This window comes from Topomyia yanbarensis, chromosome 3 (assembly GCF_030247195.1).
Source record: "Topomyia yanbarensis strain Yona2022 chromosome 3, ASM3024719v1, whole genome shotgun sequence".
In the NCBI taxonomy this organism is placed as follows: domain Eukaryota; kingdom Metazoa; phylum Arthropoda; class Insecta; order Diptera; family Culicidae; genus Topomyia; species Topomyia yanbarensis.
The window spans coordinates 38,345,859-38,373,829 of record NC_080672.1 but is presented as its reverse complement, the minus strand read 5'-3'; the positions used below and the strand labels follow the sequence as shown (position 1 = coordinate 38,373,829).

The 27,971-nt window shown below is 39.1% G+C and overlaps 2 protein-coding genes and 1 long non-coding RNA gene across 4 annotated transcripts; all 3 read left to right on the top strand.

Annotated features, from left to right (window-relative positions):
• Window positions 1-270: 270 nt before the first annotated feature.
• Window positions 271-7,640, top strand: LOC131689366 (gastrula zinc finger protein XlCGF8.2DB-like). Of its 2 annotated transcripts, XM_058974414.1 has the most exons (5): window positions 271-753; window positions 2,037-2,567; window positions 2,670-2,896; window positions 2,967-3,050; window positions 5,660-7,640. In XM_058974414.1, exons 1-5 carry the CDS (start codon window positions 485-487, stop codon window positions 5,683-5,685), a joined length of 1,137 nt encoding a protein of 378 aa, XP_058830397.1. In that variant the 5' UTR covers window positions 271-484; the 3' UTR covers window positions 5,686-7,640. The 2 variants fall into 2 exon arrangements, with proteins under 2 accessions (XP_058830397.1, XP_058830396.1); XM_058974413.1 differs by lacking the exon at window positions 5,660-7,640 and having other exon boundaries at window positions 2,967-5,649.
• Window positions 7,641-8,076: 436 nt separating this feature from the next.
• On the top strand, window positions 8,077-21,034 carry LOC131689365 (zinc finger protein 62-like). Its single transcript, XM_058974411.1, has 9 exons — window positions 8,077-8,455; window positions 8,587-9,003; window positions 9,073-9,603; window positions 9,691-10,152; window positions 10,250-10,693; window positions 10,785-11,222; window positions 11,305-11,415; window positions 20,134-20,754; window positions 20,849-21,034. The coding sequence occupies exons 1-9, from the start codon at window positions 8,229-8,231 to the stop codon at window positions 20,916-20,918; spliced, it is 3,321 nt and encodes a 1,106-aa protein (XP_058830394.1). The 5' UTR covers window positions 8,077-8,228; the 3' UTR covers window positions 20,919-21,034.
• A 1,949-nt stretch (window positions 21,035-22,983) lies between these two features.
• LOC131692516 (uncharacterized) lies at window positions 22,984-24,060 on the top strand. Its single transcript, XR_009305991.1, has 3 exons — window positions 22,984-23,198; window positions 23,262-23,534; window positions 23,892-24,060. It is a non-coding gene; the product is annotated as an uncharacterized LOC131692516 (long non-coding RNA).
• The last annotated feature ends 3,911 nt before the right edge of the window (window positions 24,061-27,971 follow it).

The following is a 27,971-nucleotide window of genomic DNA, read 5'->3' as shown; positions in this document are numbered from 1 at the left end:
AGCTTAATATACAAAATAGTAAAAGCTACCATGAGTGTTTCTTCGAACCGCATGGTAGTTTTAAGCACTTTCTGGTAGCGTAAAAATCATTCATGGTAGATTTAACTTTTTGCTGTAAATGTTTTTTTCAACCATGACTAAATAGTTACAAATACCACGTCGTTCTTTTCAGTGTAAGACAGATTTATAAAATCCATTTAAAATCCTTATGTCTGAAAGTCATAAGACGTTTTTATGGAAATTCAATGTAAATTTTGCTCGGTGTATCTCAAATATTGTATGTGGGCCGCTGTAAATGGTAAACAAAAGTTTTAAATGCCGTCTTGGCTTTGTTTGTAATTTGTAATTTATTAATCGAACGAGGTGGATAAACCTTTTGTCAGGACAAGGAGAAATGTTATGGAAAGTTTTACATTAGAAAAATTACATTAGAAAATTAATATGAAGAAACTTTGAAAATTTCTATTATTTTTTAAATGGCGACATGGAGTTATCTTTGGATATAAAGATAGACAATGAAGATTTCGATCTTCCAAGAACTCAGCATTCTAATAATAAGGTAATAGATGATGACGTTCAAAAAATAGAAAGCGTGAGGCAAGGAGGAATTACTACAGCGAAAGCAACGGAAAATGAAGTACAAAATTGCGCTAACTCAACTACGGATTATGGCCCAGAAAATATAAACATCAACGGCCCTAACTCAGAGCAACCAACATTCGTTACCAGAAGATTCAATGGGTCATATAAAAGGTAAGTTGTAACGTTAGCTGCATTAGCTCTAGTTTGCTAAAAAAAGACCCGCTACATTTGAAGTGAGAGCATGCTGTTTTCCTACCATGCCTGTGACGCGTTGTGCAACAGAAATATAATAAACTACTTACAGATATCGACATAGATCTTTCATTAGGGCTTAAATCGCAAATGTAAACAAACTGCGTTTTCGCTATTATGACATTATGCAACAAAAATACTACAAGATTGAGGTGAAAATTAGTTAAAATGGTTTTTAGTTAGATTTATAATTAAAGAAAACAAAACGGCGAAACATGCATTTTCTTCGAGGTTTCGACTTAGGCCCTTCCTCTCATATGGAATATAAAGGCTAAACTTACATTTTTAGACAGAACCGGGCGTACGGTTATTATTCACAAAATTATTCTTTAAACGGCGGTTCTATTATATAAACGATAAGCAATATCTACTATGATCATGTCTACTCGATAGTTGTTGCCCATAAACATTTGAATATTTCGATATTTTCATGAAATTTGAAGAAAAGATGTACGCGCCCTTTCATTTACATTGGGTTTCTATGCGCCCATTTGCTGAGCCCTATTAAAAAGTATACTGTCAAGCTCGCCCATTTACCCAGCCCTACCCAGCAAGACAGAGTCAGTTTAGCCCATTTACCGCGCCCTTCTGAAAATTATGTAAACGGTTTAGCCCTTTCGCAAATGGTGGTTGCTGAAGGGCGAAATCACGACTGGGATGCAAATTGGGCGTAAGCATTTTTTTTAGTTTCTACCCACTCAAAGCACATAGGAATTAAATTCTTTGTTATATTGTCATAAGGTTTAACCAAAGATGCTTCCGGAAAAACATGGCCATAAAGTAATTTATACCTACAATAAAAAACTACATTTAGAAAAGCATCGCCGAATATTGAAACTGATTTTTCTCCATTTGAGTACATTGCGACTTAGGCCCTAATGAAAGATCTGTGTCGATATCATCTATTTGAACATGCGATTCTATACGGTCGCCCGAATCCGAGCTTTATGATAAACGATTTAGGTCTAAGAATCTACTTGCCAAACATACACATCGCACCAGATGGCCCTTCAGCTGCAATGTCGGCGGCAGGGCATTTTCTTCGAAATCCGTAACTTTTCATCAGTATTCGCTCCTAATGTTAATTGTTAACTCTAACCGAGACCTGACGCACAGTGTAAACTAACAGATTTTCGTACTCTTTACTAGAGAGCTACTAAACTGCAAAATTTTTTGAGCGTAACAGTTTCTAATGCTTACAGCGAGAAAATACTCGATTATCAAACGAAGGATGGCGTACAGAACAACGGGGATTCACCGAAAACCTTACAGGCAGCACCTATTTCTTCAATCTCCACACGGCAACACGAATGCGAATTTTGTGGGAGAAGATACCGCTACAAAGGGCCCCTTGTCGAGCACATACTGCGGGTACATTGTAACGAAAAGCCCTTCTATTGCGATATCTGCGGTAAAACGTTCGGTACCAATTCCGGCGTTTCTGTCCATCGAAATATACACTCTAATGAGCGGCCATACAAGTGCACCGTGTGTCCCAAAGGTTTCAACTCTAAAGGTGAGTTAAACGAACACATGTGCGTTCATACGGGTAATTGGCCTTATACGTGTACCGTGTGCGGCAAGAATTTTCCCAAGAAAACTAAAATAAATGCACACATGGCCACTCATACTGGTGCCTACCGGTTCAAGTGTGATGTATGTGGCAAAGGATTTAATAACCGTCCTCGTTTGTTAGGACACAAACATAAGCAGACTAATGACCCATCTAACAGGTAAGGCCGTTATGTTTTAATTATGTAGCTTCAGACCGAATGTTAGTCTGATTTTTACTTGCTGTCATTAACCAGTATACTAACGGCTGTGAATTCTTTTAGCGAGAAACAACTGGCAACTAACTCGCAGAACGATGTCAACAATCTGGAGACAGCATCTTCTATACGGCCATATGAGTGCCAGTTTTGTGGAAAACAATTTGTATATAAGAAAAACCTTAACGAACACGCACGGATACATAGCGGCGAACGGCCCTTCAGTTGCGATATCTGCGGTATGACATTCGCCAGATACGATAGCCGAATGAATCATCTGTCCAAACACAGCGGTGAGTGGCATACAGTTTCACCGTTACTCAGCGGAAAATGTATTAATTTAACATATATTCTTTCGCACAGGTGATTATCGCTACACGTGCGATGTGTGTGGCAAAGGATTCAATACTGGGTCTTCTATGACGCAGCACAGGCGATATCATACCGGTGAGCGACCGTTCAAATGTGATATCTGCGGGAAACGATTTACCAGGAAATACGAATTATCCAAACACCGGGACAGAGGCGACGCGTCGGTACGTTCAACCTGTTCACTGAACAGGTAGGAACAATCAGACGACCCAAACCACTTTTGAGTAAACATTACAGCAGTAGCACGCAAACTATTTTTAATGAAAGTAATAATTTCAAAACTATGAAGTGCGATAATTTGATCTGAGCGATAAATCAACCCAGCGTCTCCAGCGAGTAGAATTCAACAATTTTCTGCTTTCCTATGACCGGTTCAACCAGAAACATGCACGCATCTCGTACTCTCACCGCATGCTCTAGAGGGAGCAGCTGCATGAGCGACGGCTGAAATAGCAGCGCGAGTGTCATGGGCGAGGCTCTTTCTATTCTCTTTTGCACCGGTTCAAATCAAATATTGAACCAGCGTACATTGCTGCGATGTATATTTGGGCGTTGGAACTGTGTGCAAAACGAGAAAGCTTTAAAATTTTCGAACACCTTGCGCCGTACGTTCATAGCTGTTGGTTGAACGCTTTTTTTGGGAAGCCTAACAAAATGTTTCTGCCCCTGGGACATACTAGTTACAAGCGCGTATGTATTTGGTTGGTTCAACCATAATAAAGAACCGTCTACTTTTGCGTCAAAGAAATCGTTTGATCTTTGCATTTACAGACAGACAAACTCAAATCAGGGGTTGTTCTAATCATGGACGCGTGGATGTTAACTGTTTCCTACGATAATTTGCAAAGAAAATAAGTTTTCTGGATTTAATGAACATTCAAATTTCTATCATATTTGAAAGAATTAAGGTATTTTCTCAAACCGGTTGACAAATGTTTCAATCCATCTTAAACAGAAGGACGAATTATTCTCGGTGTAGAGAAAATAAGATTTTACATTGCAAGTTAATTCAAATCATACAACGATATATAAGTTTTAATCTCTTTATACATGCTTGTATTGCTTATTTTTTATTAAGAAATCTTTTTCTATTCTAATTAAGTGGCAACCTTCTCGGATATGTTATATATTTTTTGTTCATTTTCTATGGTAAATTAAGCATTCTACAAGAAGTTTGTCGGACAATTCACTGGTGGGATTTGACAACAAATTTGTCCAGCGAAATTTTCTGTCAACGAATATTTTTTATTGGTCCTATTCGTTAGATGTTGCATGAAATCGACGACAAAAGAATCAGCAGAAGAGATACGTCTCATAGAGGCGATTGTGACTTTTAAGGGTCTCGGTGGTATATTGAACAGGTTGACGGTGGAACCACGCGTCGCCTCTGCACCGGGAGAAGCACGGCTCGGGAGAATGAGGGACTATGTGGTTCGATCCAATCCAGTCAAACAAACCGAAATTCTCTCTGGTGTCTGTCAGGGTTGTGACTCAAAACAATTGATTCCGACTTGAAATCAGTTGTTTCATGTGAGCCCGAAAACGACTCATACTCCGGATGGATTCGAATGGACGTGTTTGGAAAACCCAAACAAAATGACGCGTAATTTAATGTGGGACATTATTGCAATACATGTATTTTGTCAAACTTATTCAACATGGTTCAACATGGCTAATACCTCGGTTGCTTCTATGTTTGCTGCTTATTTTTTGGCCAATATGCTCGTCGAAAGAATACCTAATAAACTGGCACAAATATTTTTTGGTACTTTCTCGCACATGTTTAGAAAAGGATATTTTCGAAAAAAAATCTCGACCTTTTGTTTGGTAATCTCACATCAATATGCAACTTGTTGAAAGTTGCTCGTAATTAAAAAGTTACATAGTCTTAAATTTTGAGGTAGTTAGAGTTACTGTGAGTTTTTATTGAATTTTGTACTTTCTATTACCGATTCTCCATTTATTTTACCATAGAAATTTATAAAATCTTGTGAGCGAACTAGAGCTATCGGAAAAGCCCAGATTTGGCATATTGTTTGTGGAGCTAATAACCATTTGATCTGGCCATTTGAGTGTTCCGAAAATTGGAATAATTGTACCCCATTAAGTCGTTCGGCATAAGACCATTTGACATAATGAACGTTTGGCATAATACTCATTTAGTGTAGTTGCTGAAAGAGAATGCGAACAGAGGTTCTCATTTGCTTATTGGACCATTTCAATAACTGCGAGATCGTTAGTGAAAATCTGTCGCTTGCAATTGGGATTATCTCCGGAAAGTTTTTTTTTGTTGAAATTTCAACAGAGAAACCCTAATAAAAAATTATACACGAACTTTAACCCATATAATCCAAGGCTAAGACAAGACGTGACAATAAAGGGGGCCGATTTTACGTCAGAACGGTCCAGCTTCTGATTGGTTGATTCTGACTTTTTTCACCGTACGCAATGTTACTACAGGGATAGCGAAATGATGTTTGGCAGAGTTGCTATATTTATAGGAAAGATTGTCATTACTTTTGACAAATAAAATTATTACCGTTAAAAAAGTAAAAATGATTAAATTGGACAGAAATTGCGCGGCAAAGTGAAACAAGTATTTATCATGCATTTACCGTATACGTGGTTGATTAACTTTTACAAAAATAAGACAGAAACCACATCATAATCTAAATTTTTTTCAGATAATGGCTTCATCAAACCTTACTAAATACATGGAAAGACGGTGCCCTTCATCATATGTAGTGGATTATAGATACAAAATATTTCCAGCATAAAATAAATTAACAAGACTCCATTTTCATTGATAAAAATAGCAACACTGTTCAGAAGATTTCAGCCGGGTGAAAATGAGCGAAAAGAATAATGCCGAAGTAAGTAAGCCGATTGTCACGTCTTGTCTTAGATTCAACCTAAGAGAAGAGACGACAACAGGCTTCTTGTTCTTCTTAATTTTCTCGTCTTGGCCCTGCCATAAATCTGAAGACAACAAGCGTTCATCGTTGCCAGATTCCCTTTGAATGCTTTTTACAATTGCCGAAAGTAATTGTACCTAAAAGATCGCACGTCTACCAAGAATTTACAATGCTAGCTGCATTTAAAAATTAAATTAAATATTTATTCATGTCTCTTAACAATACACGTAACTATATCGTCATTCAGGTCTTTTATTCAATTTGCACGAAATGTTGATGTGTATGACAAATAACCAGAATAGATTCAGCAGCACTGTTTTCCATCCCGATTGTAAATATAATGAACGCTTATGACTGGCAAAATGACCAATCAGAAGCTGGTTCAATATTGAGGTTAGGACTGGATCAAATTAGCTACGCGATTGTCTTCTCTTCTCTTAGGATCCAACGATTCCACATATTCTTTGGATGATTCTCTGAACAGGTCCTTAGGCTCTTGGATCATAATAAGACGTTTATTACACGGTTAAATAAAACAACCTGCAGAATAAGTTCTTTTAACTTACTTTTGAGTTGTGCGTCGCTTTCGCACTTATTAATGTTTTCAAAAACAAAACGAGAGATTCGACTCAGTCGAGGTCTTCCGTGGAGGAAGGTACTTTTGAGTTGTTTGGGGTATACTCAAAATTAGGTAAATTCAACTTAAATTTGAGTATAAAAAACCTATCAATGAGTTGTAATTTTTGCCGTGGTTAAATGGAAACTACCTTCAACACGGTTTACCTAATTTTAACTTCCCCCACGAGATTGAGTCAAAGGAACTCAATTTTAGGTAGTTTTTCGTTTCCGTGTAGGGAATTCCGAGACGTCGTAAGTCCCCGCTGGCAACCCTATACCAGCATCAACCTTTCTATTCCCGGTAAAAAAGGAACGGTGCCGAATTATTTCGCGAGGAAAACAAAACATTTTGCACTGCAAAAACCGGTTGAGGTTAGGTATTTGGTGAGGCAAACAAACCAAAATCCTTTGGCAATACATTACATCTATGGCTGTAAATCATCAGAAATGGTTTTTGAGTTGGAATCCATACTGACTCCATTCAGGATTCCGAATCAAATTCCAATTGGTTTGACCGACATAGATTTTTGCAATTGACGGAGGCATGACACTATTTGCTGGTACATAAACCTTGTGTGTATTTACAAGAAATATTAATCTTGCATTCACATTTCATAACTATTAGGCACATAAAACCCCATTCTATAACAATATGCACATATAACTTATGTGTGTGCATACACAGGTTATACGGTTGACACATAGAAGGTATATGTGCGCATGATAACAATAGCATTTCTTCTTCATATGAATTTTAAGCGGTTTGAAGCAAATAGAATTAACGTTTGGATTTTTTTCAGTGTAGGTAAACCGTGTTGAAGGTAGTTTCCATTTAACTACGGCAAAAACCATAACTCAACCTTGAGTTTAATTTAAGTGCGAAAGCGACGTGCAACTCAAAAGTGCCTAAATTTAAGTAAAAAGAAATACACAGACTAGCGAAGTGTCAAAAATTGCAGCCAAACGGACTGTCAACAAGTGCAGCCAAATGATCATGAGGGGAAGTGCAAGAGGAAGCCCATGCAATGCTTAGTGGGTTTCGTGTACCGAAATAAATTCAATCTGGACACCCTAATTACAATTAGGTGTTACACCAACCGACATAACCCCACAAATTGAGCCGGATGAACTTCGTTTGACAATTCTCGGTGGTTTGTTTACATAGGAGTTACGTGAGATCGAGTGTGACAGATGAGCACCCGTTGCACTCGAACTCACGCAACTGACAAAGTAAACAAACCACCGAGAATTGTCAAACGTGAACTTCATTCATCATAAGTTCATTCGTGTCGTCATCTTGTAGAACTCAATACAACATTGACAGCAGGGATACCAGGTATAATTTTCAAATGTCTTCTCATTTCATAAAAAATGCATAATAGGTTTGTTCCAGTACACGGAAGTCACTTCGGAGTAAACAGGAGCAAAAAATCTTTGCTCTTTTTTACTCCGGTATGCTACCAGAAGAAGAAAAAAGAGAAGAAGAGAGTACAGGAACGATTTTCTCCGGAGTACTTCCAGTTTCTCCTGGTACTGGAACAGACCTAATGCATCTGATTTCAAATGTCTTCCAAATGAAGACATATCTTCAAATCTGGCATCCCTGATTGACAGATAAATGGTAAACAAGAGTTTGTGGGTACCAATTCAGAGGAGTTAATTGAACTCGTTCTTATTGTGTTCATTTTAAAAATATTGATTCTAAAAAAAAATTATTGCAATGGAAGAGTCCTTGCAAATTAAGACAGAGGAAAGAGCTGATGTGACTGATGCAACAATAGAAAACCTACAAGACGGTATCGCTACAAATGAATCTATAAAAATCGAAGGGCACAATATATACTCCACTGAGGATTGTGGCCCAGAAAATCGTAGTCGACTCTCCCAAGATCTCAACATAGAACAACCAACAATCGGTTCTAGAACTAGTAATGAATCTGATGAAAGGTAAGTATGTTCTGTTCTTCATCGCAATATCCTGCATAAGGTTTGGTTTATCGTATTGTCAATGTCATGTTTCCGTGTGATATATATTTACTATATTATCTTCAGTTTGTTAACGGTTCTCATATTTTCAGTGAGAATAAATTAGTTGCCCTGGAAGATGGTCAGAAACCTGACACGCAGGCAGCGCCTCTCATTCCAAACATCGATGCCACACTGCGACACGAGTGTGTGGTTTGTGGCAAACGATTCTTTCATAAGGGGCGCCTTGTCGAACACGTCAGGGGACATAGTGGTGAGCGGCCCTTCAGTTGCGATATCTGCGATAAGACGTTTATCAGTAGGTCCAACCTATGGGCACATCGGGGTTCACACACCAGGCCGTTTAAGTGCACAATATGCGGCAAAGATTTTTCCCAAAACGTGTCCCTAGTCGATCATCTATCCCTTCATACGGGTAAATATCGACACAGCTGCGATGTGTGTGGCAAAGGATATAATGTCGCATCTCGCTTTAAAGAGCACAAGCGTACGCATAGTGCGGAGCCCAGGTGAGTCGGTTCCCTTAATCCAAATGCTTGAAAGATATTTCAATGATAAATTGTTTCGTAAATATTTAGCGAAATTAAATTGGTTGCCGATCTCATACGGAAAAATGTGCAGAACGACGAAACTCCGCTCAACGACTTGCTCGAAAAATCTTCCACTTCAACCAACGATTCCGAACAGTTACACAAATGCAAAATTTGTGGTAAGCAATTTCTTCAGAAGGATCGCCTTACCGCACATGTCCAGACACATCGTGATGAACGGCCCTTCAGTTGTGATGTCTGTGGTAAGGCATTCTCCAGAAACTATACTCTAGTAAACCATCGTTATTTACACACTGGTGAGCGACCGTTTAAGTGCACCGTTTGTGGCAAAGATTTTAAACAAAAAACTAGCCTAACCGTCCACATGTCTGCGCATACGGATGACTTTGCGCACAAGTGCACCATTTGCGGCAAAGATTTTACCCTGAAAAATGGCCTTACCTTGCATATGTCTCTTCATACGGGTGACTATCGGCACAAGTGTGATGTGTGTGGTAAAGGATTCCATTTCAAATCGCGTTTGAACTTGCACAAACGCATGCATACTGATAAGTCCAGGTGAGTTTTTTGTGCTGCTCCTGGTCGCATGTTTAGTTGATGTTACTTTCATTATCTCCAGAGAGCTAACAGTTCCCATATTTTCAGCACATTAAATCCAATGGCCATCGACTCTAGACCGCAACACAAATGCGAGACATGTGGTAAACAATTTCGACAGAAGACAGACCTTGGCGAACATGTACGGATACATCATAACGAACGTGCCTTCAGATGCGATATCTGTGGTAAGACATTCTCCAGAAACTGTGTCCTATGGAAACATCGACATTTGCACAAAAGTGAGCGACCGTACAAGTGCACCATGTGTGACAAAGAATTCACTCTCAAATTTGATCTAACCGCACATATGCCCATTCATACGGGTGATTGGCCATACAAGTGTGACCTTTGTGGCAAACATTTTGCTCAAAAATATCACCTCACCTTGCACATGTCCGTTCATACGGGTGTCTATCGGCACAAATGTGAGGGATGTGGCAAAGGATTCAATTCCATTACTCGTTTGCTTGCGCATAAGCGCTTGTATATTTGTGAACCACCGCACAGGTTAGTCAGTTTATTTCCTTTCATGTGCTTACAGGTCGAATGGTAGAATGATACTTTTATGTAATTTGAATTGCCTAACTATTTACAATGTTTTCAGTGAGAACATTCCTGTGAACGACGGTGCAAAGGATGACGAACAGAATAAGGGGAATCAAACAAACAGTCCGGAACAAGCATCTACCGTCTCAAGCATCGAGTCCAGTCGACCATACGGATGCAAGCTTTGTGACAAACGATTTACTCGCAAAGGGGGTCTTGTCGATCACGCCTGGGTACATCGCAAAGATAAACGCTTCAGATGCGATATCTGCGGTAAGACATTTATCAGGAACGACAGTCTACAGAGTCATCAGCACTTACACAGCGATGTGCGTCCGCACTGTTGCACCGTGTGCGGCAAAGAATTTATTTTCAAAAATGCCCTGACCTTGCATATGTCTATTCATACGGGTGTCTATCGGTACAACTGTGATGTGTGTGGCAAAGGATTAAATTACCGTGCTCGCTTGAAGGAGCACATGCGTACTACGCATGGGCACAGGTGAGTTCTTTTCATCTGATATAATTTCAGACGGAATGTTTGGTTGATGTATGTCAATGTTTCCCTCAGTTTGCTCACAGTCTGTTTTCAGCAAAAAGAAACTTACTAACTTCAATGCAAAAAAATATGTGCAGAGCAACGATAATTCACCCAGCAACATAAAAGTAAAATCTGAAAGCTCAACCATCGATCCTACACGGCCACACCAATGTAAGCATTGTGGTAAACGTTTTCGCTATAAGAGACGGCTTATCGAACACGTACGGTCCCATGAGGGCGAACGACCATTCAGTTGCAATGTTTGCAATAAGACATTCGCTACGAATTCAAGTCTCTATGCACACCGTCATTCACACAGCAGACCGTACAAGTGCACTGTATGTGGCAAAGATTTTACCCAGAAGATGGCTTTAACCGAACATACGTCCACTCATACTGGTGACTATCGGTACAGCTGTGATGTGTGTGGCAAAGGATTCAATTTTGATTCTCGTTTGAAGGAGCATAAGCGCAAGCATACGGATGACAGGTGAGTACGTTTTTTTTTATCGAGTAGTTCCTAGCCGAATGTCGCATAATATTTAGTTTGAAAGGGGTTTCCACATTTTCAGTGAGCATAAATCGGTAAACTGGTCCGTACGAGAAGAGAACGAAAATACACTCAACAACCGGAATGAGGAATCTCCCATCGCATCCATCGATTCCACACAGCCACCGCAAAGGTAAGGTAACCATTCTGCCGGTTTCTGATCTGATGATAGTTGTATCGGTGGTCGGTCATTTTGCATGGAGTTTGTTGGCGTGATTGTTTCTTTTTTAAGTTTGATCATAAATTTTCGTTAAGCGAACTAGTACAGGGTTTTAGTCTTTGTTTGATGACTACTAGTTAACCTAGCAGTATTAAAATAAGTGTGTTAACATAAATATGCTTCACTAGCGTTGGGGAGAATTGCTTATCGACTCTTCCGACTTATCTAATATGTATTCTAAAGGCTATCATGGGCGTCTGAAAGGGCAATTTTGAAATTTGCTCGAGAATGTAGTGAAAGTTTGTCCTAGCAACCATTAGCCAGAAACATCAAAATGATTAGATTATTTAATAGTTAATTTATCCTCTTCAGACGTTGGAGACTCAGGATCAAAATAGGAATAGATTAAATGATAAATTAGTTTAGTTGCAACGACGATGTCTGAAACCAAAGGACATTTTTCATAGGATTAGACAAAGTAAATGACACATCATACTAAGCTCTTCTATAAAATGACCAGACGTCCCGGATCATGTCCCGCATGACCAGACGTCCCGAAAAATGTTCCGTATTTTTCAACATTCATTTTGTCTTTAGTATATTTATCGACTAATCCTAACTATCTGAACCCTAGATACAGTCACTCAAAAAAGTCTTCATACAGCTATCAATTCAATCCTTTCATACGATCTAACTGGGGCAAACCAACTTAAACTATCGAATGGTGTTACATTTCGAAAAAAAAAACAAAAAAAACATGAGACATTTTTTTTGAAAGTTGTAGATCTTTTAATAAAAAAAAATACATAAACCATACTCAAAAAAGTCTTCATACCCTTACCTGTATACGAAATTAATTTGTTTTTGTAGTCAAATAATTCTACTGAAACATGTAACTTCTTTTGGCAACACTGTGTGGGATCCGTCAACACATGCTTCTATGTTTACAATTTGGTTATAGTGCTCAGGTGAAAAAACTGTAATACCAATGGATAATAAAAAGAAACGCAAGGAAACTTCGGTGAAAGTACGCCAAATAATTTTAAAACTTCGTCGAGAAAATAAAAGTTACGCAGAAATAGCAGCTATCACAGGAAACCCGAGAGCTACGGTGCAATACATCGTAAAATATTGTTCGGAGTGTGACTCCACCGAAAAATGCGCATAGTGGACGTCCGAGGAAGCTGTCAAGCAGAGACAGACGGCAAATACAGCGAGAAGTCGAGAAGAATCCGAGAACAACTGCTGTGGAACTTGCTAAAATGGTCCATGATACTTCCGGTACACAAGTGTATCCACAAACCGTTCGAAATGTTCTGCATAAAATGAATTTATTTAACCGTACTCCCCGAAAAAACCGTTCATAAGTAAAATAAATATGGAGAAACGCCTGACTTTCTCGAAGTTGCATCTTAATGATGACTTGTCGTACTGGGAACGCGTCATTTTCACGGACGAAAGTAAGTTTAATTTGTTTGGGTCCGATGGAAAAGTGAAAGTTTGGAGGAAAAACGGTACAGCCATGGAACCCAAGAATTTGTTGCCAACTGTAAAACATGGTGGTGGGTCCGTAATGGTGTGGGGCTGTATGTCGACGGCAGGAGTAGGAAATTTGGTGCTCATTGATGGCATCATGGATAGATTCAAATATTTGGACATATTGCGCGCTAATCTGAAGCAATCTGCTGAAAAATTGGGCTTTGCGAGTGATTGGATTTTCCAACAAGACAACGATCCCAAGCATACAGCTAATGTTGTCAAGAAGTGGTTGTTGTATAACACCCCAAAACAGAATGCCCAGTCACCGTGGCAAGCAGAAAGTTAGCAAAAGTTGAGCAAAGCAAAATTGATACTGGTAGAGTTTCTGCGAGCATTTTGCGCGATTTCTGCGAGAATTCTGGCAAAGAATTCGCTCAAATGCAACAACCGTTTCTGACAGAAGCGATTAAACCAACCGATGCTGCTCACTTTTATCCAGAATCCAGCCAGGAATGTACGGCCAAGATCTCTGTACGCTTCCTGTCACATCTTTGTCGGATGTTTTGCTCGATTCGTGCATATTCTACCAGGTAGGAATTGCCTGGATCTTTGCACGGTTTATTTCCGAGTTATGCCAGGGTTTTGCTCGGTTCCTGTCAAAATTCGCCAGAAAACTCGAGCGAAACCGAGTTCGCACTAGCTCAACTAACCCGACAGGATGCGCGCAGAAATCTAATAGGGCTGCCAAACCAAGCCTTACAGAAATCTAGCAGAGCGTTACAGAAATCTAGCAGAGCGGTCTCTGCCAGAAAATTTGGTGACTGGGAGGTTGCATGTCGCAGAGTTGGAACGGCTTCTTCTCTCAGGCCAAAACGGTTCTCCACCCTGGGATAATATGATTCTGCCTGTCTGAAAGGGATTTATCTTTCCTTCATCGAATTGCGGATTTTTGTGCCCTCGCCCACATGAAGCACAGCCTATTTTGGATGTGTAGTATTTGGTTGGTATTTGGCTCCATTGAGATATCTGACGTTTAAAATACACACACTGAGATCTCGCATTTTTATACTACCACCCTCTTCTTAAGCCTTGAAGCGGTTTGTTTTCCTCTCAATTTGCAGTGCAAATGATTTGTTTTCCTCCCAATTTAAACGTCAAAACGGCACAATACCAACGCAGCTGGATAAGTCTATGGCCGTAGCGCCAGCAGTTCTTACACTGTCTGATGGGGAATATATACAATTCTGCCTTGAAATTTCAGCTGTAGTTTTACTCTGTGGCGTGTTTTTTGTGCTTCCACCGTAACTTTTATGTTGTATGTATCCACCAGTTTCTTGTCATTGCCTCGTCTCTTTACTCGTTGGACCATGGGCACGGGGAAATCCGCTTCGATGTTGTCCATCATATTTTCCTTAACGGTTCAGTTTAAGCATTCTAAGCCGTTTTTCATCATCAGAGTCGATCTTGAGCTTAAACTTTTCCAACTTCACAATCGCTATGAAGTTACTGAATTATTCTTTGTCATTGAGAATTTTACCTACGTGGAATGGATGGTTTGGAGGGTTCTTGTTGATTTTGATCAGTTCTAGGACAATCGATGTGGACTTGGGCGTAGGGGTGCGGGTACTAGGGTGCGCTGGGATGGTTTCTTCTGTTTTCTTGTTCTGTCTGGTTGTTCTTCCGTGTGCACTGCTGTTTACGATCCGATTGATCCTATTGGTGGCGCTGGGTTCTCCCGTTGCTATAGTGGATTTTCGGCCGCTGAGTTAGCCTGACTCGTTCGCGACGTTCAAGCTTATCTATTACACACACTCTGGTAGCAACGCATGTTAAACTGCACCGCCGTCCAAGGACCGACCCGGAGACAAATTTCTGCACGTGTGAATTAAAAAGGAAACGTAATCCACTATTTTCGGAGCGTTTATTTTTCTCTATATATCACGTATATAATTGGCACTAATTTTTCTTCATGGCTTACAGAGATGCCAGGTACTTTTTTCAAATGTCTGCAGTAATAATTTTAAAAGTCTGGGAAGAACAAAAAATGACAGGAAAGCTAGTGTAACTAAAAGCCTTTATATTCAAAAATCTGCAAATATCTGCAACAAAACTAAAAAATCTGCAAATATCTGCAACCAAACTATAAAATCTGCAAATATCTGCGTCATCGAAAAATCTGCAGCTTAAATTAAAAGTCTGCGAATTTGCAGACTTGTCTGCAAATCTGGCATCTCTGATGGCTTATATTGTCATTTTGCTTGACGCGAGATTGTTGTAGAAAATCTTCGAGTTTATGACACATGGGAGGATTTGTCCGCTCACTTTCATCGCTATCCGGTGACCGGGTCGTACACAATTTCGTACACGAGTGATGTTACGGAGAGACTATCCGGAATTCGTAAAAAATTAAATCCGCAAAAAGAAACATGTTTCGACCGTTCACGACCTTCGCTATAAAATTTTTGCCAAAAAAGTGTCTTAGCCAAACTTGTTGTTAAACATGCTGACAATAAAGTTGACACTAATTATACAGCGAACAGACATCCATGATCGAACAATTATATTTAAAAAACGTTTAAACATTTGAATTAATATACGATAAACACTAGCGCCGCCAAACCAACTTATCCCAACTATCCGTCAAATCCATTCCGGAACCAGTTCGAAATCCTGAATGGATTCAGTATGGAATCTTGCTCAAAGAAAAACGATTCCGACTCTATCGGTTGATACATTTGAGTTGGAATTCATATTGAATCCACTCAGAAGTCCGAAACGGTTCCGTCCTAGTTTGACTGGGTAGAGGAATAACCGCTGTCTATTCAGTCGAACTCAGCCCCATGACGACAGTAGCGCACCTGTATTAGATATCATAAAACTAACTTCGAAACCGATTTTTACACAAGTTGAATGCTGAAGATGGACGTCTGTTCTCTGTGCTGATTATTTTATGGTAAGGATTAGGTTTGTTCCAGTACCAGGAGAAACTGGAAGTACTCCGGAACAAACAGGGAGAAAATCGTTCCTGTATTATCTTCTTCTGGTGGCAAACCGGAGTGAAAAGGAGCAAGAATTTTTTGCTCCCAAGAAACAGGGAGTAGCTTCCATGTACTGGGACAAACCTATTTATAGCAAGATTTACTTCCTGTCAAACTCATTCGAAATTACAGGTGAAGTTTTGATTGATTTCCACTAGAATGCCAGCATAAACAAAACAATTCTGCTTGAGGCCGAAAGCGGTGATGAAATCTCGACAAACGTAAGATTAGGGCTCAAAAGTCAACTGTCAAAATGCACATTGAGGGGAAATTTCGGACGAACCTAAAGTGTTTATTGTCCAGCACAGCCGTTGATAGCAAACAAAGGAGAAAGGTGTTCTCATTCGTTGACGTCTATGCACCGTGTTTGGGTAATAACGGTTTCTCCAGAATATCTCCTAAAAGTGAATTTTGACATTTGACTTTTGAGCCGTAATCATATGTCTGGCGAGAAATCTTACTTGCCAAGATGTAGTATAGTATATAGATATCCACATATCTCTATACAGGGGTAGACTAGAGGCGGGCGCCGCGCCGCCGATTTCAGATAAAAATCGGCGGCGCGCCGGCTCCACGCCGACCCGGTCAGCGTGGCAAGCAGAAAGTTAGCAAGTTGAGCAAAGCGAAATTGATGCTGGCAGAGTTTCTGCGAGCATTTTGCGCGATTTGTGCGAGAATTTTGGCAACGAATTCGCTCAAATGCAACAACCGTTTCTGACAGAAGCGGTTAAACCAAACGATGCTGCTCACTTTTATCCAGAATCCATCCAGAAATGTACGGCCAAGGTCTCTGTACGCTTCCTGCCACATCTTTGTCAGATGTTTTGCTCGATTCGTGCTAAATTCTACCAGGTAGTAATTGCCAGGATCTTTGCAAGTTATGTCAGGGCTTTACTCGGTTCAAAATTTTCCAGAAAACGCGGGCGAAACCGAGTTTGGCATAGCTCAACTAACCCGACAGGATACGCGCAGAAATCGGACAGGGCTGCCAAACCAAGACTAACAGAAATCTAGCAGAGCGGTTTGCACACCTCTAGGGTAGGCTGCGGTTGTCAAATTACATATATTTTGCGCGCACCCAACATCTCGCCTCGGTCCAGCGCTTTGGACCCCGTTTTTGGTTACTTCACCCCAAAAAGAGAATATAGGGTAAGCGGTTTCGCATGTCTCGTATACTAGTCGTTGACATATATGCAAATAATTTTATTGCTGTTTAACCGTGATAATCAGGTCCGGTCCAGCTGATATTGGGTACGCAATACTTGCTAGACAGCGTCCCCTGTCTCTATAGTCTTACCAGCTGTTTCGACATTTTAATTTAGAGGTAAAAACATCGATTGCACAGGAAAGTTGGAGAAAAAAAATTAAAGGGTTGTGTACAGGACACGACCACGGTGACATTAAAAATATAGCTTTTTTATCTATCACACATATCGACACACGTTCTTGTTCACTCGCCTGTTTTCATATGTTACAATTTGCTATATACCCTCCCCATTAAAACATAATTTATTGAAGGTCTTTTAACGGTAATCTATTAATTAATCAAGTATCTCACTAGGTGATTGGCATTATTTGGCTGATCCATCTAGTAAAAACAGGCTGGTCTGTCCAGAAAATATATTCAAAAGAAAAGTTCCATATTGAGAGCTGTGATGAGGAAACCCACGCCCGCCAACGGAAATATACAGATTCTCCATAAAATATGAAATTTCATTTTCCATTTAAATTTTCAATAATGTACTAATGAACTTAAGTAAACAATCTTAAGTGTAAGTATTTCTTGATCGATTAGTGGTGGAAAAATGAAATTATTTGATAAATTACATTGTTATGCAACGTTCGCACTACCAGTTAAAACGGGTTTTTATGCTATCTTGGTGACATTTTTCTTGTTGCTAATTATTAAAACGTGTTATAACTCTGTAGTGTAAACATTGTATTATTAAACCAATTCTGCAGCGTTTTATGTTATATAGGGGTTTTATGTGGTAATAGAACTGACATAATTATATCTTCAGTACGGCGGTTTGTTTCATAATTTAAAACAGATTTATTTTAAAATTTAAATTAGTATACCCAACCGTATTTGTTGTATACCTTAAAACGCAATTAGAACTGTGTTTTAAATACATAGGGTAGGACAGATATTCTGACTGGTTAAACTGGGAAAACAATTTTAAGTCCAGTAACGCTTAAGACATGGCTTGAATTTGAATCGAAAAAGAACACCCGCTTCAACTGCTGCTGGGACGGTAAGTTCTGTTTTAAAATTTTCCGTTGTGTGCAGTACGAAACAAAAGTGTTTGAAATTAGAAAACAAAAAGTTCTGCTGGGAATGTGATTGTTTCCGATGCAATTACACTCAGATTTTTCACGCAGGGGATACAGGCCGTGTAAATGAAAACCGCGTAAATTAAAAAAAAAACGCGTTAATGAAAACCGCGTAAATTTCAAAATCCGCGTAAAACACCTGAGTGTGCTCTCCTATATAAAATACTACGCTGCTGAACAGTGCAATAACTACAGAAGCACGTTGTCAGATGCCTTACTGATAAAAAACATATAACCGAAATATGAAACATGAAAACCAATTGGCTCTTTACCCTACGCAGCTACAAAGCGCCGTAAACATGGATTAACAAGTTACAACGCACACGCATGCATAAAAATAAATATATTTTTTTCAAACGCAACACTCTTAAGCAGCACACACCGTATTGAATTAAATCCAAACCACCCCGCCCACCCACTTTGCAAATCATTCTGTGACACCATGCTGGTACCCGACAAATCCGCACACGGCCACCGCTGCCGAAAATGCATAGCGTCTACCGCTTATTGTAGTGCCCAGACGCTGCAGCCATGATCTTACCCGTTCGACATAAGAACAAAAACTGATTCAAACGGGTACGCGTCACCTCTATTTATAAACTAATCGTATATGGTTTAGTCACTTAGGTGCGAGTGTGTGCAAATGCCAACGTTACCGAAAATCGATAGCGCTTATTGCATCGCCCGGAGACGACGTTGCTCGTGTGGGATAAGAGCAACAACTGATTTAAACGGACATGCGTTGCTTCTATTTATGACTTTTCGTGTTTCATTGAGCAACTAAGCTGCCCTCTTTTGACGGCTGTGTCTGAGAAATCTGCCTCACGAATGGTATTTTTCCCGTTTTTTGTGAACTTTTTAATTTTACCAATTTCCAAAAGTCTACTTTTATTGGGGAGATATTAAATTATTACCAATATTTAAGTTAGGTGTTTCTGAATCGGTTGGTGTATGAATGATTAAAATCCATCTAGTAATATCGGAGTTATAAGCGTGCAAACCTTACATAGTTTCGTTACATGGGAGATAGTTTAGATTTTAGAATGACACCTAGCCCCAGATAGTGGAGTAAGACATTTTTAATGTCAAAAACAGATTCTGAGTTTGAGGGGTATAGTGTAAAAAGGTCAGATATCTCAATAGGTGCGTTAGGAAATGACGTCTTGTTCCGTTTTGCGATAGAATTATGGAGATGATGAAGAGATAGAGGAATTGAACAGTGCTGTATCAGTGAGAGATTTAATTATTGACAAGAATAGTAAAAATCATGTTAAATCCCACTGGTGTTTAAGCAGCATGAGTTGTGGTTGTAATTTACAATTAGCGTTACATACAGCAAATAGAACGAGTCAAAAATCTTTATTGTAGTTATATAACTAGGTTCCATGAAGCGGCAAATTTTTACATTTTGCGTGTTTACCGCTCATAATCCCGAGACAAAGTAGTACTTGATACATTAAGAAACATTTATTCCATTACGATTTTATTTCACATTTGAGCGGTAGGATTCCGCAAATACGTTTGCGATAAGATCTCCCAAAATGTCTCGATTGACATTACATGCTGTGGAAAAATTTAACTAGAAATTGGCAGCAAGTTTATGAAAATCCAGCTTTATAGATTCATTATAGTATATTTTTGGTGTAGAGTGGCTTTGATCAGTATTTCTACCCTGTCCTAAAATGCGTCCCTTTTCACATAAGTGTGTACTAGGTTAGATTAGTGTATTGGCGCCTTATAAGTACCTTTCTCAGTATGACTATGCTTACTTCTTTATCAATGCAATAGGCCGAAACTATGTTGCATCAATTTATCCTACTAACGGTTTCCATATTTTCAGCGAGGACCACCTCTCAGCATACGATGCACGGGACGATGTGCAGAACGACCAGAAACCACCGAATCTGCTGCTGCCCACATCTCCCATTCCAGCTGTCGATGCCGAATGGCGACACGAATGCAAATATTGCGATAAACGATTTCTCCAGAAGTGTGACCTTGCCGACCACGTCCAGACACATAGCGGCGAACGGCCCTTCAGCTGCGATATCTGCGGGAAAACATTCGCCCGAAGAACCACACTATCGGTTCATCGGAATGTACACACTGGTGAACGATCGTACAATTGCAGCGTGTGTGGCAAAGATTTTAACCACAAAAATAGTCTAACCTCACACATGCTAATTCACACGGGTGAGTCACCGTACAAGTGTAGGGTGTGCGGCAGAACTTTTGCCTACAAAACTGGCTTAACTGCACACACACCCATTCATACCGGTGAGTGGCCTTACCGATGTACCGTGTGTGACAAAGGTTTTGCCCTAAAAAATGCCCTAGCCGGGCACATGTCTCTTCATACGGGTGTCTATCGGCACAATTGTGATGTGTGTGGTAAAGGATTTAATACCGATTCTCGTTTGAAGGAGCACAAACGCAAGCATACCGATGATCTTCCGACCAGGTTAGTGCGTTCTCGTGTAGTTCCTAGCCAAAGCTTAGATTGATATTCGGATGTTGACTTCATTTTTTCTTACTAACGATTGTCACGTTTACAGCGCAAAACAGTTGGACCCCACATTGGGAATTTCTTTGCGGAACGGTGAAATTGAAGAGAAGCTAATCTAAAGAGTTGAAAAGTTCTACAATTTTCAACGTTGCTAATTCTAATACCATTTGAATATAATTTATTGTGCTATGAATAAGTTAACTCAGTATCCTAACCCAATCTATTACAGTAATAAACAAACATTTTGAAATATGGTCTTGATCATTTATAGTTATATTTTATGATTTATTTCTTAAACCACAGAGAACAGACGTCCATCTTCAGCATTCAACTTGTGTAAAAATCGAACGGTTTCGAAGGTAGTTGGGATATCCAAACCAGGTGCACTACTGTCGTCATTTTTTTTTAGTGGCTGAGTTCGATTGAATTGACAGCGGTTATTCCTCTACCTGCCCATTGAGACGTCCAAAAAATTGTTTCAAAATCGTTCAACACGGGTCCAACGATGGACGTTCGTTGAACGGTTATTTGGACGTTGTCCAAATTGGTCCTACAAATGTCCTTCGTTGGACGATTTTGAAACCAACCGTTCTTAGAGGGTAGTCAAACTAGTCCGGAACCGGTTCGGACTTCTGAGTGGATCCAGTATGAATTCCAGCTCAAATGCATGAACCGATAGAGTCGGAATCGGTTGTTTTCTTTGAGCAAGATTCCATACTGAATCCATTCAGGATTTCGAACCAGTTCCGGAATGGATTTGATGGATAGTTGGGATAAGTTGGTTTGGCGGCGCTAGTGTTTATCGTATATTAATTCAAATGTTTACACACGTTTTTAAATATTTTTGTTCGATCATGGATGTCTGTTCTTAAACTGAGGGTTTGTGAAAAACATATAGTTTGTGGTGATACGTGTCGTATTCCATAAAATTATTCGATTATTTAGAGTGAAGCGTTTTTTTTTCTTTGTCCTGCGGCAGACCGTGCGCCGCAAACTTATTTCACAGAATGATGCAATTTCCCGCTCTCTCGCTAGCGTAGTTTTTTTGTTCAGTTTCCGGTTCGTTCCTCAAAGGCTCGGTTTGCGTTTCCATCTCTGAGTGTCGATAAAAAGTATCCAAGACTATCATCTAGCATCTCTTTTTCGGAATATGTATTGTGAGACGATTCAAAACGAATATTATGGTTTCTTTCCTAAGGATCCACTATAATACCTAAAACAAGTTCTTCTTTTTTAAAGCGTTTCTCCTTCACGCAACAAATTTGCTTCAGCTTTATTGCTTGTGGCACTAAAAACTGGATTCTAACCGCACTGCGCACTTACCATTCTTCCATTAAATTCTTCTCATAGACCGGTTAGTTCGACTGGTCTGTCTATGAAAGTACCATCTCTATCACTTGAAATACATGTTGTTTGACAGCTCGCAGTTTTGAGATCACTCGCACTTTAAAAGTGCGGAGTCCAGGTTGGTGGGAAGTGCGCAATATTGATGAAGCTATGAATACGTGATAATAGAACTCTGTCAATCCATAATGATTTCGAATTTTGTGAATCATTATTGGTAGCTGACCTCAGTCAAGAAGTACAGTCGTGATTCGCTGGTTGGGCCACACCTCTGTCCAACTAACGAATTTGATTCGTTAGTTGGACCGACTGAGAGATGTCAAAAGCTCTCCAAAGGAGACGTTAGTAGTGTAATTGCGTCTATTCACATCTCTAAGAAAATTTTCAGATTGATTGTCAAAGTAAATTTGACATAAGATTTTGTTAGTCAGATGCTTTTTAGTTGGACAATGGTCCAACTAGTGGAGGTCCAACTAAAAAGCGGTCCAGTTAAAAAATGTCCAACCAGCGAATCACGACTGTAGAATAATTTATTGTCCATTTTTTATTTTATTTTTACTATTCTACCCTATTTACTACCAAATACTGATTTGGACAGGAAAAACGCAATTTCAATAGATTTAGCAAGAGCATAGCACGATTGCCTTCTTCGCATTTTTAATCGCATCGTAGTCTGCTTTTACATACTGGTCTTATTCGTCTTGTAGATTGTTGAGCTCCGTTTTTAATTCACGTATTTTCTTTCATTTGTTATTCAACAGTTTTATTTCGGCTTTCGATTCATTGGATTTTTCTCCTTTTCAATATCGTCAATGTAACCAACACTATTAAGCCGTATGAATAAAAAGTAGCATTTGCTCCGAACAAGTTTACTCTACTCGATTTTGAGCAAAGTAAACTCTTGTAGCATTTGCTCAACTTGATATGAATAAAAGCTTACTTTACTCAGTTTGGACTGTAGCAAGTTCGAAATTCGAACAAAGCTTTTACTCCGTCATTAATCTGTCAAACTGGTGGCTCAAATACAGAAATACAGTCGCAGTGCAATTGAAATGGTGAGATGTACATATTTTTATTAAAAATTATATAAACTATACTCATACAATCATTTTTCTTAGGCTTCTGATTTCTGTTGAGTTCTACGATGGACACGAATCAAATGAGGGTAACAAGGTTAAACTTTAGCTGCCGTATGATGGACCCGTTCATACATCCGTATTTACAACACGTTAATGCGGATTTCGTTTGCGGTGCTTCGTGGAATATAACTGTCTCGAATAGGAAAATACCCTTATGAAAGATGTTGAGGTTCAACTCAACTCGTCAAGGACGATAAACATTTATATTCAAAACAGTTTTGAGGAAAAAGATCTATTAGCAAGAGGAGAAAGGTAAGTGGAAGCAGCTCACGAGTCAGGAAAACGCCATCCAGAAAATTTTGAAGAAGAATAATATATACAGACTAAAGTGACAATTTGTTCCAATTCCAATGCAGTTGTAAACATTTGTTGCGGAATTTGATCTCTACATGAACATGTCACGTCTTTATTATTTCATGCTGATTTCTTTTTTTGGATCCAGGTCACAGTAGGTTCACTCCACTGTTTACAAATTCCTTACGAAAATGACAGTTTCGAGCGAACATATCCTGACCCGGATTCAAAAAAGAAACCCGTCATTAGTTTCATTAGTATTACTACAAACAAAGATAATTGAAAAACATTATTTTGTTCTCCTGTTCTGATTAGCTCCAGCCAATGATGATACGGCTGCAAAAGCTACACCAAATATTCAAACAGCAAAACGGAATGCACAGCGTCGAGTTCACAGCAATGTAACTAAATCACCAAATTTTGAAAATATCGTGGAGGAACTATTTTTTCTGCAGGAAGTAACGCAAATTAGTTTTTTCTAAGAATCCAGATTTTATACAAGAAGTGCTTCATTGGATGTAACCGTTATTTAGCAGGCGGGTTCGTATATCGTGTTGCTGATGTTCCCATATATACAGCACTGTCCTTCAAACGAACGCTGTCGTCGGGAAATGAGTTTTTGCCAGTTCCGAAAATGATGCAAAGAATCTCTGAACAATGAATGGAAGGCAAACCTAGGCAGCTTACAGAACCGCAAAAAGTGAACCAATGGAAAGAGGTATGAAAACTTAAGTAACTAGAGCAATAAAGAGCTACCATGTTCCATTTTTAGTTGTAAACGTTTATAGCTTAGAATTATACCAATTTATTTACAGCCAATAGCCATTCAGTATTGGAAATGGACATAGTACTTTGTTATTCTAGTTTTTACTAAACACAAACAAATAATGAAAACAAAATTATGTTTGCTTAGGATTACAATTCATTCCTATATAAGATATTAAACAATAAATTTAATTTGCGCTTATCTGAGGCTTAAAAAAAGAGATAATAACTACTAGAGGGAGCAAAGCGCTACTGTCTCCATGCATTCACGCACTGAAGCATGGGGTCTCGCTCTAGCATATTTCATCCCATTACTTTGCCATGTGTGTACCCGGGGCAATATGTGTCAAACTAATGGGCCTAGAATATGTAAGATCAAGATAATAAACCACCAGTGTTAATAGCGGCATGCGACCTGTAGTAGGTCCAAACTCCTTTCATAAAAATCAAAATACTGTACTAAATTCGCTTTCTTACCCTATTCAGGTTAATTCCAGCCACTGTCAATTTCCAGAAAAATGCACTGAAGTTAATCACTTACGGCCAATTTCTTCACTGGATGAAAACCGGTTTTCGCTGAAAACCAGTTTTCAGGTTTCTGGTGACCACTTAGCCGAAAACCGGTTTTCAACGAAAACCGGTTTTCATCCAAGTGAAGAAATTTGACGTTAACGTAGTCGTCTCTGGATTCGATTCCTTTGTGCGTTATCGTTTGACTATCCCATACGATGAAAAGTGCCTGGGTGTTGTCATTTGAGTTTGGCCTGCGCGATTTTCATTGAATGTGCTTCGAGAAACAACGACAGATCAATGAAAGGCATTTTCAGTGTCGAGTTGACGAGCATGTACCTAAGCAGGTGTACGATACCAACCAACTACAATGGTACATGGCTGGAATAACTGGTAACATTTGTCGAAATATTTATTTTTAAATAATATATCGCAAAAATACTAATTTTAGGATCAACCTGTTAAGGTATTGCTATACGAAAATATACAGAAGGTTGAGAAGCTGTCATTGACATTTTCGTAAATAGTTACGTCTTCTATACCTAAATATAATGGAAGCTTCGGCCAGCAAAGAAAAACGTTTGCCATCGTCGCGTAACGACATCTGTGAAACCGTCAGTTCCAATATAGTGGAAATCAGGAGCCATAACTACAACGACGGCAAACCTAACAGCTACCAAGTGACAGTAGTAATCGATAATTGGCGAGAAAGCCCGAATAAGCATCACAACAAAAAGAATTATAACTAGTAGAGGGAGCAAATCGCTGATGTCTCCATATATTTACAGACTAAAACTTGTGATGTCGCTCCATCACGTTGCATCTCATTACTTTGACAGGTCTAGCCGGCGCAATAAATGTAAAACTAATAGGCTTATTATATGAAGGAGCGATGTGATAAACCATTAGTGCAACCAGCGGCATGCGCCCTCTAGTAATTATAATCTCTTATCACAATGCTGGCTATGTTTGGAGCTAGGAATTGTATTTTGGTTCCATCGAATAATAATGGGCCGTTCTTTGTTTGCTTGCTCTTTCGCTTTTTACGGCGTTACTAGTAAACTTTGAAAACTTTATTCAGTATATATCGAAAAATGATGGTTTCAACTAGCTAATTATGCAATGTATGGAAACGCAAATGTAAAATTGACCCAGTAATTCCCAGCAGAGAAAGTAAAAAAAGAGAGGCTCTCTTTTGATCAGACCTATTGAATACACTGAAGTCTTTTTTATGCGTTTTTTATGTGACTTTTTTTATGCGGATTTTCAAAGTTATGCGGTTTTTTTTATGCGGATTTTCAAAGTTATGCGGTTTTTTTTATGCGGATTTTTTTATGCGGTGCGTATCCCCCGCATAAAAAAAACTTCAGTGTAGTCTTCATTCCACAATTTTGCAGTATACCAAGCCGTATAGTTTGTGCCATGTAAGGGTTTTGTGCCTGGTATTTATCATGCAATAAAATTTTCTCGTATAGTATAGTATAATACGTATAAACATAGTGAACTATTCAATGTAATCCCCAGGCATTTCCCACATTCAATAATACCAATGGTTTTCAACCGGTGGTGAATTAGACTATCAAGCAAAATACGGTGTTAAATGGCAGTACTTTTCGAGCCCCAGCTTGATCGGAATGATATTTGATGCGCTCTTTGTTTGCTTGGCTGATCAGCTGTTCTTTAGAAAACTTGTGAATAGCTGATCAGCCAAGTAAACAAAAAGCGCAGCAAATGTCATTCTGGTTAAGCTGGGGCTCGGAAAGTACCACTATGTAACGTATGTATGTATCAATAAAATAATAGTAACAAATAGTTTTTTGTTCATAATAAACACGTGACTATTGAAAGTACTGGGCACTTTTTGGACCTCAACAAATGCAAACTAACAATTTGAGTTTATGGGGCCCAAAATGGGAATTTTTCAAAGGTGAGAGAAAATAAGCTGAGTTTTGATGAAAATTTACAGTATTTCAAATATATTAAGATTATTGCGTTTGTTAGGATCAGATTGTGCACTTTAAAACATGAAGTTGTCTGTAATATTTAAAAAATACATGTTTTATTTGTGGTCGCTAATACGCCAAACTTTTTTCGTGCCTGTAAGGCAGTTGCAAATAAGTTACCACCAATGGTTAGTGCCTCTAAGGTAGTGGCAATTATATTGCTACCAACGTTTTGGACCTCTTTAACATTATTGCCACCAAGATTAATTAATATAAGGGGCCATCCATATACCACGTGGCCAATTTAGGGGAGGGTAGGGGTCACGCGAAAGTCCACGCTTGTCCATGGGGAGCTGGGTGGAGGTATTGGCAATGTCTACACGCAAAAGAATTGTGCATGTTTGATTCTATAAATTATTTCTTCATTTTTAATCAATAAAAATTCTTTATTGTGAACCAGGAAATTTATTGAACCAAACTTATTTTTTTGGTTGGATCAACCAAAATATCTTTTGAATCAATCTTACAAGTTTTGTTATCTGTGCTTTTCGAAAATCTACAAAATTATTGTTTGTTCCAAACAAATCAGTGATTCTAACAAAAGCATGCAGCTAATTGATTCAAAAGGACTGAATGCATTACATCAACAGTCCTTGTTGAATTGAAACAAATAAAAAATAAAAGTTGCTAGGAAGAAGAAAACTTTTTCCACGTGCGTCAATGCTGGAGAAATTCGCTATTTTTAAATCAGGGAATTCAGATTTCGGTAAATTCTTATAATGCTCAGATTTTCCGGACTCGAAGGGCGCAAGGTTAGTGAATAAATTAAGTCGAATGCACACGGTGCGTTTTATGGTGCCTTCCTCTATTCCAGGACTCAAACAAAACACCCTGTGTGGCTTAAAAACGACAATCGCAGAACTGAAAACACGTCACCGCACCAGAAATAAATAATACCCGTTCGAGAGGGCAGTTTCCTGTACTTCACCATCTCTGGTCCAACAGGATGACACAGCGTATTCGTGCGCCTTCTGCAATCTTTTTGGAAAAGCCGAGACTCTGAAGCACTACATTATAGCGCATATCTGGAACAAATCACGCGCACGGCCAAAGGTACCACATAAAGGGACGGTGATTAGAATCGTATGCGCTGCATGTAATAAAATTTCTTTTCATT

Bases quoted from the DNA above. Each gene is read 5' to 3' on its own strand.
- LOC131689365 (XM_058974411.1), top strand. From the start codon at position 8,229: ATGGAAGAGTCCTTGCAAATTAAGACAGAGGAAAGAGCTGATGTGACT. The intron at 8,456-8,586 runs GTAAGTATGTTC...TCATATTTTCAG, and splicing joins AGTAATGAATCTGATGAAAG to TGAGAATAAATTAGTTGCCC. The intron at 10,153-10,249 runs GTTAGTCAGTTT...CAATGTTTTCAG, and splicing joins ATTTGTGAACCACCGCACAG to TGAGAACATTCCTGTGAACG.
- LOC131689366 (XM_058974413.1), top strand. From the start codon at position 485: ATGGAGTTATCTTTGGATATAAAGATAGACAATGAAGATTTCGATCTT. The intron at 754-2,036 runs GTAAGTTGTAAC...TAATGCTTACAG, and splicing joins TTCAATGGGTCATATAAAAG to CGAGAAAATACTCGATTATC. The intron at 2,568-2,669 runs GTAAGGCCGTTA...GAATTCTTTTAG, and splicing joins ACTAATGACCCATCTAACAG to CGAGAAACAACTGGCAACTA.